Below are 17,882 nucleotides of genomic sequence, written 5' to 3' on the forward strand. Positions count from 1 at the left end.
ATCCAGCTCCACCCCAACCACGCTACTGACCTTCTTGACCAGCTTATCCAGCCTGTTTGTGTCCCCTGCTCTCAGTCCGCTGCCCCAGCAGGTCACATGCTTAGAGTTTATCTTTAGAGCAGGGCGATAGACCACCAGCCCTGATTCCAAACTCTAAGCATAACCAGTTCGAAACAAGGCGGACATTAATAAAATGTTCAATCAATCAATCAATCAATCAATCAATCCAATAACACATGCTCACTTAAAACAGCGCACCTCCGAGCTGCTTCTATAGAAAGTTAACCTCGTTCGTTCCTAGTTTTATCTCCTCCTCCTAGAAAGTAGGTTCGTACTAGGTTCGTGGCTGCCACAGGCTTGCCCAGTGAGAGGATTTTCCGGCGCTGCAGCTGGACCCTACTCGTTATTTCCTGCTGTCTGCTCGAGTCCCACCACCACCACCACCACACCTACTACTACTGACGCCTGTCTGGATATAATAGTGTGTTCATATTCTCCCGTCGCACCTGAAGAAGGCATTTGCACAGTAAAAAATAGGTGTTTTCCAGCAGCAGATATATACATTGTTTTCTATCATATTATTATCCCGGTCATCATCATCATCATGGCGACAGCCGCGGCGTGTGTGACGGAGCTGGTCCGCGGTCAGGCCTTCGACGTCGGGCCTCGTTACAGTAACCTGGCGTATATCGGAGAAGGCGCCTATGGCATGGTTTGGTAAGATCTATAATGTGTCATATTCATATATCGTTACTTATAAAACCCTTTCACTGTCACACGACAGGAGAAGGTTAACCCTTTACTATGTAAAAGGTTATAACCTTCTGTCGTGTGGCAGTGAAAGGGTTAACCGGCTGTTGTGTGACAGTGAAAGGGTTAACCTTCTGTCGTGTGGCAGTGAAAGGTTTACCGGCTGTTGTGTGGCAGTGAAAGGGTTAACCTTCTGTGAATTGTCGCAGTGAAAGGGTTGCCCGTTTGGTAGTAGTGTGGCAGTGAAAGGGTTAACCGGCTGTTGTTGTGTGGCAGTGAACGGGTTAACCGGCTGTTGTTGTGTGGCAGTGAAAGGGTTAACCTTCTGTCATTGTCGCAGTGAAAGGGTTGACAGTTTGTTATTGTGGCAGTGAAATGGTTGTCATGTTTTATTATCCACATCATCAGACATGCTTTCACCTAACTGCTCGCCATGTCAAACGTTGTCGAGTTTTTATTTTTTATATTTCACTGTTGATTTAGGACTAGGGAGTATTATATCAACACAGACCCCTGATGAGATGACCCAAGTTTAACTATAAGCGTACAGTATATCATATTTAGCTAGGGTATATCTTATATAGCTAGAGTATATCTTATATAGCTAGAGTATATCTTATATAGTTGGGGTATATCACGATTTATACTTGCCGTGCCATTTACATTCTAAATGGCCATTGGCAGGTATTTACAGTCTTAACGGAACAAACAAGACGCAATTGATTGATTGGAAATATTATTAACAGATTGCAGAATGGGTACAATACAGTACAGCTCAATACACACAATTGTTAAGGGGATGCAGACCAGAGAAAGACTTTTATCTTGTTTACATCAGGGTCCCCCATTTTCAATTCATCATAACATATATGACATACATCCATGACATACAGATAGACAGTACTGCTACATCTATACATTTATGACATACCAGATTTACAAATACAGTACTGTTTGTGATACAAAATGCGTCTAAAAAAGAGAGCATACATTTGACGTAGAAACTGTACATTGGAGGAGGTTGGGTAGGTGGGGTGGGGTGGGGGGGGGGGGCTGTACATTGGTGGTGGGGGGGTTGGGTAGGCGGGGTGGGGGAAACTGTACATTGGAATATCGACGAAACCTTACTTGGTCCCAAGAAGAGGGTCTCGTGTATTATTGGGTTGGGACATTTACTGTACATTGGTGGAGGGGGTTGGGTTGCGTGTATGCTTTTACCAACCCAGTTGTGTTTCCGGGTTCCCGTTTTGCGCTCTGATTGGCCACTGACCTATACGCGTACCGTACGCCCCCCTTGCTATCGCCTTTGGGGCGTGAGATATAGGAAGGCAGTAATAATAAACACACTTGAAACAGCTATTACCAGACAATTACAACAGCAGTGGTGCCTGCTTCAAATGTCACGTATTATAGGCTAATAAGGCTATAAGCCTGTGTAGATCTATTCGGAATAATAAACATCGCCACCCTCTAGCAAAACATGACACAATGTGATCCTATCTCCGATAGAGCGGCTGGTCGCAGAGACGCGAGTTGAACGAACACATCGGGAGGAGAATGAATGAATGAACCTGATGTAAACAAGACAAAAGTCTTTCTCTGGTCTGCATCCCCTTAACAATTGTGTGTATTGAGCCGTACTGTATTGTACGATAGAGCGGCTGGTCGCAGAGATGCGAGTTGAATGAACACATCGGGAGGAGAATGAATGAATGAAAACTTTATTTAACAGATTGCAGAATGGGTACAATACAGTACGGCTCAATACACACAATTGTTAAGGGGATGCAGACCAGAGAAAGACTTTTGTCTTGTTTACATCAGGTTCATTCATTCTTCTCCCGATGTGTTCGTTCAACGTCTCTGCGACCAGCCGCTCTATCGTACAATACAGTACGGTAGGGGTGGACGGTATAAACGGTATACGGTATAAACGGTATTAATTTGCTCTACGGTATGGATTTTGACTATACCGTGTAACCGGTAGCGCAGCTCTAAAATAGCAATGACGTCATGTAACCACAGCGCGACTATTTCAATCGCATTTGCCCCTAAAAATAGATAGAATTAGTCATAGATAATAGATATGTGCAAACTGGAAAAAGTTATTTAGGAGGCTTCGCGCAGTGGGCGTGTCAACACGCAATTGTCATTTCATAATAAACACATATCACCGCGGCGCACAGCAAGTTTCAATTTCAGTTTTAACCAGTGGAGAAAGGTAAGAGATGTCCCTATCGTTTTTCTTATATGAATTATTCTATGTTAATAAAACATACCTGGTGATCAACTACAGTTTGCTGTAAACATTATGATATGCGTGTAGTGTTATGATAACGACGGCTGCAGCGGGAGCCGGGAGGACGGCTGCATATGTAAGCATATGTAGCTGCAGAGCCGCAGAGCCAGCGGCGCTTTCAGGTCAGGTCCGCTCAACAGCGCCCCCCCACCCAACGGCTGAAAGCTGTGACCAGACCTGAAAGCGCCGCTGGCTCTGCGGCTCTGCAGCTATTATGCTTCTAGCAAAATCCAGCATCCAGCCCGGCTGTTTGCAATGGGAGCAGCACGGACTCGGGACTTATTTTATTTGGAATATAATGACTTTATACGCAAAAGTAGCCTAGTTTTAAGTTAAAATATTATAAATCTACATGCCTTGAGGATGTCATTCTTTATATAGCCTGCCTATCAGGCAAAAAAAATTATTCGAACGGAATCACTGATACCGTGATATATACCGTTACCGTCTATGCTTCAAATTATACCGTGATATACATTTTAGACCATACCGTCCACCCCTACAGTACGGCTCAATACACACAATTGTTAAGGGGATGCAGACCAGAGAAAGACTTTTGTCTTGTTTACATCAGGTTCATTTATTCATTCATTCTCCTCCCGATGTGTTCGTTCAACTCGCGTCTCTGCGACCAGCCACTCTATCGGAGATAGGGGTGGGAATCACCAGTTTCATCATGATACGATACGATACGATATCGATTCTTTGGACAACGATACGATATTTGCCGATATCACAAAGTCTCTCACGATACAATACGATACGATTAGATTCAGGTGCCTGCGATCGATATGAGATGATATCATATGCCCATTTAACACAATCAGTTATGAGACTCGCCACAGGATTTTCAAAATAAGAGTATCGATATGAATCGATCTTATTACATCGCATCGATCCGATTCGATCGTTGATAATTACATCGATGTATCGATCTGGATCGATGTATCGTCCCACCCCTAATCGGAGATAGGATCACATTGTGTCATGTTTTGCTAGAGGGTGGCGATGTTTATTATTCCGAATAGATCTACACAGGCTTATAGCCTATAATACGTGACATTTGAAGCAGGCACCACTGCTGTTGTAATTGTCTGGTAATAGCTGTTTCGAGTGTTTATTATTACTGCCTTCCTATACCCAGTTAAATCTGTCTTCATATCTCACGCCCCAAAGGCGATAGCGAGGGGGGGTGTACGCGTCTAGGTCAGTGGCCAATCAGAGTGCAAAACGGGAACCCGGAAACACAACTGGGTTAGTAAAAGCATACACACGGTTGGGTTAGGACATTTACAGGGGCCAGTTTCGAATTGCAGCCTCCCGTAGGTGCTCTTTGAGAGTGGTTTTGAAAGTGGGTAGTGATTCACATTCCTTTACAGCTTTGGGTAGGGCGTTCCACATTGATGTGGCATAATTGCGAAATGTGTTTAGTCCCTTGTTTGAGCCGAATCTGGGTTTAACATGATTTGTGGAGCTCCCTCTGGTGTTGTGGTCGTGGTATTCACTGACCTATGGGAAGTATTTTGACATGTACATGGGTACCTTAGTCGTGTAGTGTATCTTGTAGACCAGGCCCATTGCAAGTTGCTGTACTCTGTCCTCTACTCTAAGGCCTAACAAAATTAATAGTTGGTTTCAGGTTGCCGACCGACCCTGCCGATTTAGGTGCGACCCAATATATTTTATAAGTTTTTAGAAAAAATTATAATTTTTTTTTTTTTTTTTTTTTTTTTTTAATAAAGTTTCATAGAAATCTTAGTCAAACATTTAGTATTATGGATATTAAACATGCTGGCAGAGTACATGCATCCATGTTGTTGTGAACATTTTAATTAAATAAAGAAATTCCCTATCCATAGTCGCCGTGGGAAAGAATAAAAAAAAAAAAAAAAAAAAAAAAAAAAAATTCCCTACCTACCCATGGCCAAACTGACAACCAACCTGAAACCAACTATTAATTTTGTTAGGCCTAAACCATCCTAGGTAGTCAAAGTGGGCAGGGGTGAGGTGGGTTCTAGGAGTAAGGTCAAGTAGTAGTCTGACCAGTTTGTTTTGTGATGTTTGTAGTCTTGTTTTTAGGGCCTTTGAGGTGCTTTGGTACCATGAGGTGCAAGCATAGTCGTAGTACCCTTGAATGAGTGCTCCTGCCAGAGTCTTCAGGGTATACTATTCTTGTTTACCAGAGAGGAGATCCGGTACAAGAATCTAGTTCGTTGGTTGACTTTTTTTATTACATTGGTTGCCATTTTGTCACAGGAAAGATTTGCCTCTAGGATGGAACCTAGGTATGTAATTTCATCTTTCCTTGTGACAATATTGTCACCCACTGTAACTGAGAAGCCGTCAGTCTTGCTGAGTTTGTTATTTGATCCAAAGAGAATGGACTCTGTTTTACCCAGGTGTAATGATAGTTTGTTATCAGCGAGCCAGCAACACTATTCACCTGGGGTGTAACAGACTGTATGTTAGCGGTGTGACAGATCCAGACTGTATGTTAGGGGGGTAACAGACTGTATGTTAGGGGGGGGTAACAGACTGTATGTTAGGCAGTGTTGGGAAAGTTCACTTTCTACATGAACTAGTTCAGTTCATAGTTCATAATTCAAAAATTTGAACTAAAGTTCATGGTTTCAAAAAAGAACAAATTTATAGTTTATTTATAGTTTTTTTTTAATAGTTCTTTTTTCAATATGTTGCTGGCTGCAAGCTATTATTTGTAAAAATTATTGAACCACAGACAGCAATCGGAATACTGGCATTTGCATTTTTCTTTTGTCATATATGTCCTGATGAATTGAAAATGGGGGACCCTGATGTAAACAAGACGAAAGTCTTTCTCTGGTCTGCATCCTCTTAACAATTGTGTGTATTGAGCTGTACTGTATTGTACCCATGGGAGGAAACTAACTTTTTGGCTTACCAGCCAACTAGCGAGTATCTGATTTTTTTTACCAGCCAAACAGATTTTTTACCAGACAAAAAAAATCGCTAATTGTGATAATTACTTCTTTGTATGTCTTCGTCTAAATAGATTCCAATCATAGTAAAATAATCACACCGTGTCTCTACTCTTTAAAATATTTATTAGCATAAAACATTAATCTCTACTCTTCACAATATTAGCATAAAACATATTAACATGAAAGAGGTATCTATTCTGGACTGGGTTGGGCTGAACTGGGCAGTGAAAGATGCTGGGTTGGACTGGGTTGGGCAGTGAAAGAAAAAAACCGAAGTATGTTGTGAAGTGTATAGATAGATGTGAAATGTATAGATGTAGCAGTAGTCTATCTGTATGTCATATGTTATGATGAATTGAAAATGGGGGACCCTGATGTAAACAAGACGAAAGTCTTTCTCTGGGCTGCATACCCTTAACAATTGTGTGTATTGAGCCGTACTGTATTGTACCCATTCTGCAATCTGTTAATAAAGTTTTCAATCAATCAATCAAGTTAACTTTGAACCTCGGTTGTCAAGCCTCGTCAATGTTGTGTATGCATCTGGGTAGGCACACTGTGCCTTTAAGACAGCACGGTGGTCTTACGACAGTGCTGTGAACAGGGGAGGAAACTAACTTTTTGGCTTACCAGCCAACTGGCGGGTATCTGATTTTTTTTACCAGCCAAATAGATTTTTTACCAGACAAAAAAAATCGCTAATTGTGATAATTACTTCTTTGTACGTCTTCGTCTAAATTGATTTTCAATCATAGTAAATTAATCACACTGTCTCTACTCTTCAAAATATTACATCATTAAATCACATATTAACATGAAAGAGGGAACTATTCTGGACTGGGTTGGGCTGAACTGGGCAGTGAAAGATGCTGGGTTGGGCTGGTCTAGGTTATACTGAATGATGAATTGAAAATGAATTGAAAATGGGGGACCCTGATGTAAACAAGACGAAAGTCTTTCTCTGGTCTGCATCCCCTTAACAATTGCATGTATTGAGCCGTACTGTACTGTACCCATTCTGCAATCTGTTAAATAAAGTTTTCATTCATCACAGCTCAACTACTAGGAATGTGTGTCTGACTCTTAAGTGCAGGAAATATTCATCAGAAAGGGGGGACATGATGGAGGGAATGGAAAGAGCAGGTTTGACAGGAGCAGGGTTGAAGGGATTGATTGATTGAAAAGTTTATTAACAGATTGCAGAATGGGTACAGTACAGTTCAATACATACAATTGTTAAGGGGATGCAGACCAGAGAAAGACTTTCGTCTTGTTTACATCAGGGTCCCCCATTTTCAATTCATCATAACATATTGGAGTGTGGAGGAAGTGGACAAGGCATTAAGCAAACAGGACTGAAATGGGGGACCCTGATGTAAACAAGACTAAAGTCCTTCTCTGGTCTGCATCCCCTTAACAATTGTGTGTATTGAGCTGTACTGTATTGTACCCATTCTGCAATCTGTTAATAAAGTTTTCAATCAATCAATCAATACTGGGTTGGGCAGTGAAAGAACCAAGCATTTCACTGTAATGTAATAGCTAAATAAAACAACTTGAACTTGACTTGTTACATTTGCACTCTGGTTGTATGCCAAATGTATTCTGGTTGTACTGTACTTGTGCTGTAAGTAGAGCTGCCGCGGTATTGATGTTTTCCTTACCGCACACATTTGCAAAATATTTCCTACCGCCGCGGTATTACCGCACACACACACACACACACACACAAAAAAAAGTTTGAATGCATTTTTTTTGTAGTCTACTCTTTATATAGCATATAGCCTGCCTCTAGTCTAAATGTCTATCTTTAGAGGATGACTTTGCAGCATGAATATTGTTTGGGATTCGGCATGCACGCATTCGTTATTAAAAGTGAAACACGGATTCGAAGTCTCCCCTCGGTGTCGCGCCCGCCGGTTACCCCCCCGACCCTTTCTTCTTCTTATTATTATAACGTTACTACTTATGATTACAAAGGCATTCGATTTGTGGCATTACGTTATATAGTTACACGTTCGTATTTACCGGACCACATAGCAAGGCAAGCGTTACTCAATTAATATCTAAGTTCCTTTCTTTGCTCAGAGCGTGCCGAGTTGTACCCATTCTGCGGTCTGTTAATAAAGTTTTCAATCAGACAAGTGTATAGAACGAAGGGCTTTTATTATAACATTTCGTTGCAGTAAAATCATTATGCCTCGTTCCCTGAGGAGCGACGGCGTCGGTAATCCACTCCGGTCTCCGGTGGGAGCTAACGTACTATTAGCCGTGTTGTGATGGCTGAGATTCAGGAAGTAAACGCACTGCAAGATGCTCCAAGCATGTGACGCGTATCTCTTCTGACCAATCAGTGGTCTGCAGTGTTTCATGTGACTTTTCTGGTACCCAATAGGGTCGCTTGGAATCTCGACAGAGAAGTAGGGTATATCTGCAGAGCCGCAAGCCCAACGAGAGCGTAATAATAATAATAATATAATAAAAAACAGCGGTGATGCCGGTATTCAGCCCAACGCTGCGGTGGGCATGATGTAACAGCGATACCGCGGTAATACCGATACCGCGGCAGCTCTAGCTGTAAGATGACAAAACATTGGAACCGAATCGACAACGCTAGGGGTTCAGCAGGTGTGTTCTGAATGCCAAATATGACAACATCACCGTTGTGAAGGGCATATGGGCGAGTGGTGATATGCTGGGAAACCCGGTAATAATAAAATGTCACTCGGCTGCATTTAAGCAAAGCCGCTCAGTATAGTCGTCCACTATGTTGAACGCGCGTTATGGTAGCTTGTTACATGCTAGGTAGCTAGCCGGCTAATGCTGGTTGACTTGTCATTCTCATCCGACTCGAAGGAGACGCGTCGCGTGCTGTTGTTCGCCCCCATGTCAGACCGCACCGATATCCGAAAGCGACGACTCACTCTACATGCAATTATTTTCATCCACTCATGTGTTTTTGTAAGTTTGTCTACGTTGTCAAGCCGGCTGCCGGTGGCAGGAGTTTGTAGGTCTGCGCGCAGTGGTCTGTCCACTTCCCCTAGATGGGCGGCATCTTCTAGAAAACGAGTGTTCATTGGAGGAGCTTAGAGCGCATCTGTACAACGATGATGTTCATTGGTTATGGTCTGATTATTATGTGGCGCAAATGGGAGGAATCAAGGGGGGAGTCAGAGTTCGGCTTGTGCCAGTGAGCGAATCAGCAGATTGCAGAATGATTTTTTTGTTTTGTTTTGTAATTACTAGTACTCGCCAGACTGGCGAGTGCTCTTCATGAATTACTCGCCAAACGTAAAAAATACTCGCAATTGGCGAGTAAAGTGGCCTAATTTCCTCCCCTGGCTGTGAAGTACCGTCAAGTGTTGTGGTAACGTCAGTTGGGTTGGTGGGCTGTTGTGCACAGTGCACTGGTTGAGCCTTTCGTGACTGCGATGTGCAAGCCAGGGGCTTTTGAGCATGAAATAAAATGTCGAACCTTACGTCGTAGTCCGGTGCTTTTTTGGAAACATTATAGATTATAGTCACAGATACACCTAGCTGGCTGCTTTGAGCACACAGGGCTAACGTTAGCTAGCAAGCAGCTAACGCTAACTAGAAGCTAACCACTGTATACAGTTCCAGTAGACTAACATTACACCTCTGTGATTTAAATGTGTCCTTAGTAACTTATACTCGAGGGTTGTGCTAGGGTTGGATGCAGTTCCCCGTTGGTCAGTCTGTCTGTTTTCCATCTTCTGCTGTGTTTAACGTTATCCGTTTGAGAGTGCTCCTGATGGCTAGCCTAGTAACGCAGGACTTTTATCATTATATGTCCGCGGGTTGGCCAGTACTGCGCGAACTTTTATTAAACATTATATGTCCGCGGGTGGTCTTGTGCAGTGCTCTCATGGCACTGTCAACTAAAGCGAGCACTCAGAAGACGCGCACCGTTTGCCAGTGCAGTGATTGCAGAATGTTTTTTTTTTTTGTATACTCGCCAGACTGGCGAGTGGTCTTCATGAATCACTCGCCAAACGTAAAAAATACTCGCATTTGGCGAGTAAAGTGGCCTAATTTCCTCCCCTGATTGTCATCATACAGCACAAGTACAGTACAACCAGAATACATTTGGCATACAACCAGAGTGCAAATGTAACAAGTCAAGTTCAAGTTGTTTTATTTAGCTATTACATTACAGTGAAATGCTTGGTTCTTTCACTGCCCAACTCAGTCCAACCTAAACCAGCCCAACCCAGTATAACCTAGACCAGCCCAACCCAGCATCTTTCACTGCCCAGTTCAGCCCAACCCAGTCCAGAATAGTTCCCTCTTTCATGTTAATATGTGATATCCTAATATTTTGAAGAGTAGAGACAGTGTGATTAATACATGTTGTATGCTAATATTGTGGAGAGTAGAGACACTTATTCATGTTTTATGCTAATAAATATTTTAACGAGTAGAGACACGGTGTGATTATTACTATGATTGAAAATCAATTTAGACGAAGACATACAAAGAAGTAATTATCACAATTAGCGATTTTATTTTTGGCTGGTAAAGAAATCAGTTTGGCTGGTAAAAAAATCATCTACTCGCCAGTTGGCTGGTAAGCCAAAAAGTTAGTTTCCTCCCCTGAACTACAAGTATAATTATATAATATATATATTTTATATATATAAAAAAAAAAAAAAAAGTATATATTTAAAAAGATTTTTTTTTTATATAAAACCAAAAACGATCGGTATCGGATCGGTATCGGCCGATATGGCTCAAGACGATCGGTGGCAAAAAACGTGATCGGGGCATCCCTAACCGGTAGCATCCTCCTCAACCCCTACCCAGTCTAATCCCCACGACTCCATCGTACTCCGCTTTACATTTTCTTATTTGAGGACCTGGGGAATCTGCTTCTCAGACTCTTTTTCCTTCGTGTTTTTATAGTTTGATAAAAAACGCTCCATCTTGTCTGTCTTTAAAATGCCATCAAATGCTGGTGAGCTGCTCTATAATTCTGCTAATAATGCTATAATTCCGTGATCGTCGTTAAATGCTTTATGGAGTATGGGTGATATATAGATCAGAGCAGTTTGTATGGATAATAATAAACACTCCAGTCTCCTCTTACCGTTGGGCGATGAGACTGGAGCAAAAAGATCCCAGTTATTTGATGGGGATCGAGTAGATCCATTTCCGGTTTGTATAATACTAATACACGCCCAAATCATGTCGATTATTGAGCTATGGCAGCGATCCATATCCACGGTGTGTGTGGCTAGAGTCCCGCGACGATATGCGTGTGGCCGGACGGATTTAGGAGACGCACCGATATCCAACCGGCCATTTCCGGTTTGGCAACTCGCCGATCATCCACCAGGGGGCAGTATTGAAGCGTTGCAGAGTTGTGCCGAGTCCCACTGCATCAGACAAGGTAGGGCTGGGCGATAAAACGATAACGATAACTATCGCGATAAATTATTTCCTCGAAATAAACATGAAACGTGGTCGCAAAGTTTCGATATATCGATTTCCAAGCTTGGCTCCGTTCAGCCTCGGCTCAGCACACTCACTAACAACAACCAACGTTACGTGATGACGTGCATACGCACAACAGCTAACAACCAATCAGTGAAGGAGATGGCCGAGAGCGAACGAGATCCGGAAGGAGACCCAGAGGTACTAGGACTCACTCAACAACAAGGCTTGCTAGGCTAATTAGCTTGCACGGCGTTGTTTTATATATTTACGTGCCGAGTATGTGTGTGTTTTGAATTCTGAGGCCACGTTTAAGTAGTGTGGTGTATACAGTGGACGTCGTTTCAATATATTGTGGCGGAAGAGAGTATTTTAGTGTCATATTTAGCACATTGTCATGGAATACACCGCTTATAAACAACAGGCTGGCTAGGCTAATTAGCTTGCACGGCGTTGTTTTATATATTTACGTGCCGAGTATGTGTGTGTTTTGAATTCTGAGGCCACGTTTAAGTAGTGTGGGGTATACAGTGGACGTTGTTTCAATATATTGTGGCGGAAGAGAGTTTTAGTGTCATATTTATTGTCATGAGATACTCCGCTTGTCGGCTACTGCTAACGTGCGCGGACTGATGACGACATCAACTCGACTTGAGACATTCGCAGCAGCATAAGAAGTTAATTAAACTTGACAGACATTATATCGACGATAATTATCGATATCGAATTATATGAAAATAATTTTATAATTTTATCGCAATAACGTTTTTGGTCATATCGCCCAGCCCTAAGACAAGGCTCTGTGAGGTAAATATGAATACCATGGCGAAAATATGAAATATGATCACAATAACGTCGTACGCCGTGATCTGGCAGAATTAGCATGAACTTGAAACACGTCGTACAACGTGATTGGCGCAGGATGTGTTAATAATGTCTTTCCATATATATATATATCATTAGTAAACTGTCTGGGGCTTTTTGTCCCCCCCGGCCCCCCAACGCTGCGTGATCGCTGAAACCAACGACAACCTCCGCCTCCCAACGAAGCGATAAACTCATCCCAATAGTATGCAACTGCAGAGCCGCAGAGCCAGCGGCGCTATCGGGTCCGGTCTGGGGACCGCTCCGCAGCGCCACCCACCCAATGGCTGAATTGCCAATGGCTGAATTGGAGTACTGCACTGTGCGGGCACAACTGTGAGCTCTGCGGCTCCGCAGCTGCACGCCTCTCACTAATCCAGCACCAAGCTCCCGCACCAGTAAACTGTCGGGGGCATTTTGTGCCCCCCTTAAATGATTTTCGAGGGCATTTTGTCCATTTTCACGGGCATTTTGCCCCGAGCCCCCGTTAATTTCGCACCCTGGGTATAACAGAGCCAGACTGTATGTTAGGGGTGTGACAGGCTGTATGTTAGGGGGGTAACAGAGTCAGACTGTATGTTAGGGGTGTAACAGACTGTATGTTAGGGGTGTAACAGACTATGTTAGGGGTGTAACTAGGGATGGGTACCTTTCACATTTGAACCGGTACCGGTACCTGTGAATCGATACCGGTACCCAACGGTACCTTTTTTCGATACTTTAGTCTCAAGAAATTAAATTTACCTACCTCGGTCACGAAAAAAAAAATCCAAACTTCAAATAACTACAATTTCGACAGTTTTCGGCTTGCCATTGCTCCGACTGCTTTGTTGTTGAATCAAGTCAAATCATAGGTAAGCATATATTGTGCGTGTGAACGTTGACATTAAAAAAAAAGTAAAAAAAAAAAAAATATATATATTTTTCTTTCGGTATCTCACTTGATTCGATACTCGGTAGTACCGACATGTTTCGGTTCGGTACCTCAAAAGTACCGAATTCGGTACCCATCCCTAGGTGTAACAGACTGTATGTTAGGGGTGTGACAGACTGTATGTTAGGGGTGTAACAGAGTCAGACTGTATGTTAGGGGTGTAACAGAGTCAGACTGTATGTTAGGGGTGTAACAGAGCCAGACTGTATGTTAGGGGTGTAACAGAGCCAGACTGTATGTTAGGGGTGTAACAGAGTCAGACTGTATGTTAGGGGTGTAACAGAGTCAGACTGTATGTTAGGGGTGTAACAGAGTCAGACTGTATGTTAGGGGTGTAACAGACTGTATGTTAGGGGTGTAACAGAGTCAGACTGTATGTTAGGGGTGTAACCGAGTCAGACTGTATGTTAGGGGTGTAACAGAGCCAGACTGTATGTTAGGGGTGTAACAGAGTCAGACTGTATGTTAGGGGTGTAACAGAGTCAGACTGTATGTTAGGGGTGTAACAGAGTCAGACTGTATGTTAGGGGTGTAACAGACTGTATGTTAGGGGTGTAACAGAGTCAGACTGTATGTTAGGGGTGTAACAGAGTCAGACTGTATGTTAGGGGTGTAACAGAGTCAGACTGTATGTTAGGGGTGTAACAGAGTCAGACTGTATGTTAGGGGTGTAACAGACTGTATGTTAGGGGTGTAACAGAGTCAGACTGTATGTTAGGGGTGTAACAGAGTCAGACTGTATGTTAGGGGTGTAACAGACTGTATGTTAGGGGTGTAACAGAGTCAGACTGTATGTTAGGGGTGTAACAGAGTCGGACTGTATGTTAGGGGTGTAACAGAGTCAGACTGTATGTTAGGGGTGTAACAGAGTCAGACTGTATGTTAGGGGTGTAACAGAGTCAGACTGTATGTTAGGGGTGTAACAGACTGTATGTTAGGGGTGTGACAGAACCAGACTGTATGTTAGGGGTGTAACAGAGTCAGACTGTATGTTAGGGGTGTAACAGAGTCAGACTGTATGTTAGGGGTGTAACAGAGTCAGACTGTATGTTAGGGGTGTGACAGAGCCAGACTGTATGTTAGGGGTGTAACAGAGTCAGACTGTATGTTAGGGGTGTAACAGAGTCAGACTGTATGTTAGGGGTGTAACAGAGTCAGACTGTATGTTAGGGGTGTAACAGAGTCAGACTGTATGTTAGGGGTGTAACAGTCAGACTGTATGTTAGGGGTGTAACAGAGTCAGACTGTATGTTAGGGGTGTAACAGAGTCAGACTGTATGTTAGGGGTGTAACAGACTGTATGTTAGGGGTGTGACAGAGTCAGACTGTATGTTAGGGGTGTAACAGAGTCAGACTGTATGTTAGGGGTGTAACAGACTGTATGTTAGGGGTGTAACAGAGTCAGACTGTATGTTAGGGGTGTAACAGAGCCAGACTGTATGTTAGGGGTGTAACAGAGTCAGACTGTATGTTAGGGGTGTAACAGAGTCAGACTGTATGTTAGGGGTGTAACAGACTGTATGTTAGGGGTGTGACAGAGTCAGACTGTATGTTAGGGGTGTAACAGAGTCAGACTGTATGTTAGGGGTGTAACAGAGTCAGACTGTATGTTAGAGTCAGACTGTATGTTAGGGGTGTAACAGAGCCAGACTGTATGTTAGGGGTGTAACAGAGTCAGACTGTATGTTAGGGGTGTAACAGAGTCAGACTGTATGTTAGGGGTGTAACAGAGTCAGACTGTATGTTAGGGGTGTAACAGAGTCAGACTGTATGTTAGGGGTGTAACAGAGTCAGACTGTATGTTAGGGGTGTAACAGACTGTATGTTAGGGGTGTAACAGAGTCAGACTGTATGTTAGGGGTGTAACAGAGCCAGACTGTATGTTAGGGGTGTAACAGAGTCAGACTGTATGTTAGGGGTGTAACAGAGTCAGACTGTATGTTAGGGGTGTAACAGACTGTATGTTAGGGGTGTGACAGAGTCAGACTGTATGTTAGGGGTGTAACAGAGTCAGACTGTATGTTAGGGGTGTAACAGAGTCAGACTGTATGTTAGGGGTGTAACAGAGTCAGACTGTATGTTAGGGGTGTAACAGAGCCAGACTGTATGTTAGGGGTGTAACAGAGTCGGACTGTATGTTAGGGGTGTAACAGAGCCAGACTGTATGTTAGGGGTGTAACAGAGTCAGACTGTATGTTAGGGGTGTAACAGAGTCAGACTGTATGTTAGGGGTGTAACAGAGTCAGACTGTATGTTAGGGGTGTAACAGAGTCAGACTGTATGTTAGGGGTGTAACAGAGTCAGACTGTATGTTAGGGGTGTAACAGACTGTATGTTAGGGGGGTAACAGACTGTATGTTAGGGGTGTAACAGAGTCAGACTGTATGTTATGGGTGTAACAGAGCCAGACTGTATGTTAGGGGTGTAACAGAGTCAGACTGTATGTTAGGGGTGTAACAGAGTCAGACTGTATGTTAGGGGTGTAACAGAGACAGACTGTATGTTAGGGGTGTAACAGAGTCAGACTGTATGTTAGGGGTGTAACAGAGTCAGACTGTATGTTAGGGGTGTAACAGAGCCAGACTGTATGTTAGGGGTGTAACAGAGTCAGACTGTATGTTAGGGGTGTAACAGACTGTATGTTAGGGGTGTAACAGAGTCAGACTGTATGTTAGGGGTGTAACAGAGCCAGACTGTATGTTAGGGGTGTAACAGAGTCAGACTGTATGTTAGGGGTGTAACAGAGTCAGACTGTATGTTAGGGGTGTAACAGAGTCAGACTGTATGTTAGGGGTGTAACAGACTGTATGTTAGGGGTGTGACAGAACCAGACTGTATGTTAGGGGTGTAACAGAGTCAGACTGTATGTTAGGGGTGTAACAGAGTCAGACTGTATGTTAGGGGTGTAACAGAGTCAGACTGTATGTTAGGGGTGTAACAGAGTCAGACTGTATGTTAGGGGTGTAACAGAGTCAGACTGTATGTTAGGGGTGTAACAGAGCCAGACTGTATGTTAGGGGTGTAACAGAGTCAGACTGTATGTTAGGGGTGTAACAGAGTCAGACTGTATGTTAGGGGTGTAACAGAGCCAGACTGTATGTTAGGGGTGTAACAGAGTCAGACTGTATGTTAGGGGTGTAACAGAGTCGGACTGTATGTTAGGGGTGTAACAGACTGTATGTTAGGGGTGTAACAGAGTCAGACTGTATGTTAGGGGTGTGACGGAACCAGACTGTATGTTAGGGGTGTAACAGAGTCAGACTGTATGTTAGGGGTGTAACAGAGCCAGACTGTATGTTAGGGGTGTAACAGAGTCAGACTGTATGTTAGGGGTGTAACAGAGTCAGACTGTATGTTAGGGGTGTAACAGAGCCAGACTGTGTTAGGGGTGTGACAGACTGTATGTTAGGGGTGTAACAGAGTCAGACTGTATGTTAGGGGTGTAACAGAGTCAGACTGTATGTTAGGGGTGTAACAGAGCCAGACTGTATGTTAGGGGTGTAACAGACTGTATGTTAGGGGTGTAACAGAGTCAGACTGTATGTTAGGGGTGTAACAGAGTCAGACTGTATGTTAGGGGTGTAACAGAGCCAGACTGTATGTTAGGGGTGTAACAGAGTCAGACTGTATGTTAGGGGTGTAACAGAGTCAGACTGTATGTTAGGGGTGTAACAGACTGTATGTTAGGGGTGTAACAGAGTCAGACTGTATGTTAGGGGTGTGACAGAACCAGACTGTATGTTAGGGGTGTAACAGAGTCAGACTGTATGTTAGGGGTGTAACAGAGCCAGACTGTATGTTAGGGATGTAACAGAGTCAGACTGTATGTTAGGGGTGTAACAGAGTCAGACTGTATGTTAGGGGTGTAACAGAGCCAGACTGTATGTTAGGGGTGTGACAGAACCAGACTGTATGTTAGGGGTGTAACAGAGTCAGACTGTATGTTAGGGGTGTAACAGAGTCAGACTGTATGTTAGGGGTGTAACAGAGTCAGACTGTATGTTAGGGGTGTAACAGAGTCAGACTGTATGTTAGGGGTGTAACAGAGTCCGACTGTATGTTAGGGGTGTAACAGAGTCAGACTGTATGTTAGGGGTGTAACAGAGTCAGACTGTATGTTAGGGGTGTAACAGAGTCAGACTGTATGTTAGGGGTGTGACAGAGTCAGACTGTATGTTAGGGGTGTAACAGAGTCAGACTGTATGTTAGGGGTGTAACAGAGCCAGACTGTATGTTAGGGGTGTAACAGAGTCAGACTGTATGTTAGGGGTGTAACAGAGTCAGACTGTATGTTAGGGGTGTAACAGAGCCAGACTGTATGTTAGGGGTGTAACAGAGTCAGACTGTATGTTAGGGGTGTAACAGAGTCAGACTGTATGTTAGGGGTGTAACAGAGCCAGACTGTATGTTAGGGGTGTAACAGACTGTATGTTAGGGGTGTAACAGACTGTATGTTAGGGGTGTAACAGAGTCAGACTGTATGTTAGGGGTGTAACAGAGTCAGACTGTATGTTAGGGGTGTAACAGAGCCAGACTGTATGTTAGGGGTGTAACAGACTGTATGTTAGGGGTGTAACAGAGTCAGACTGTATGTTAGGGGTGTGACAGAGTCAGACTGTAT

General features: G+C 43.4%; 1 protein-coding gene across 1 annotated transcript in view; it reads left to right on the plus strand.

The window, feature by feature from the left end:
- The first annotated feature begins 434 nt into the window (after positions 1-434).
- The window catches only part of mapk1 (mitogen-activated protein kinase 1), a 90,398-nt gene continuing 72,950 nt past the window's right edge, over positions 435-17,882 (plus strand). The window contains exon 1 of the mRNA XM_084323496.1: positions 435-717. Within this exon, the coding sequence (XP_084179622.1) occupies positions 605-717 (113 nt within the window). The 5' untranslated portion in view covers positions 435-604. The remainder of the gene's footprint in view (positions 718-17,882) is intronic.

Source organism: Notolepis coatsorum, assembly GCF_963971535.1.
Source record: "Notolepis coatsorum genome assembly, chromosome: 10".
Lineage (NCBI taxonomy): Eukaryota > Metazoa > Chordata > Actinopteri > Aulopiformes > Paralepididae > Notolepis > Notolepis coatsorum.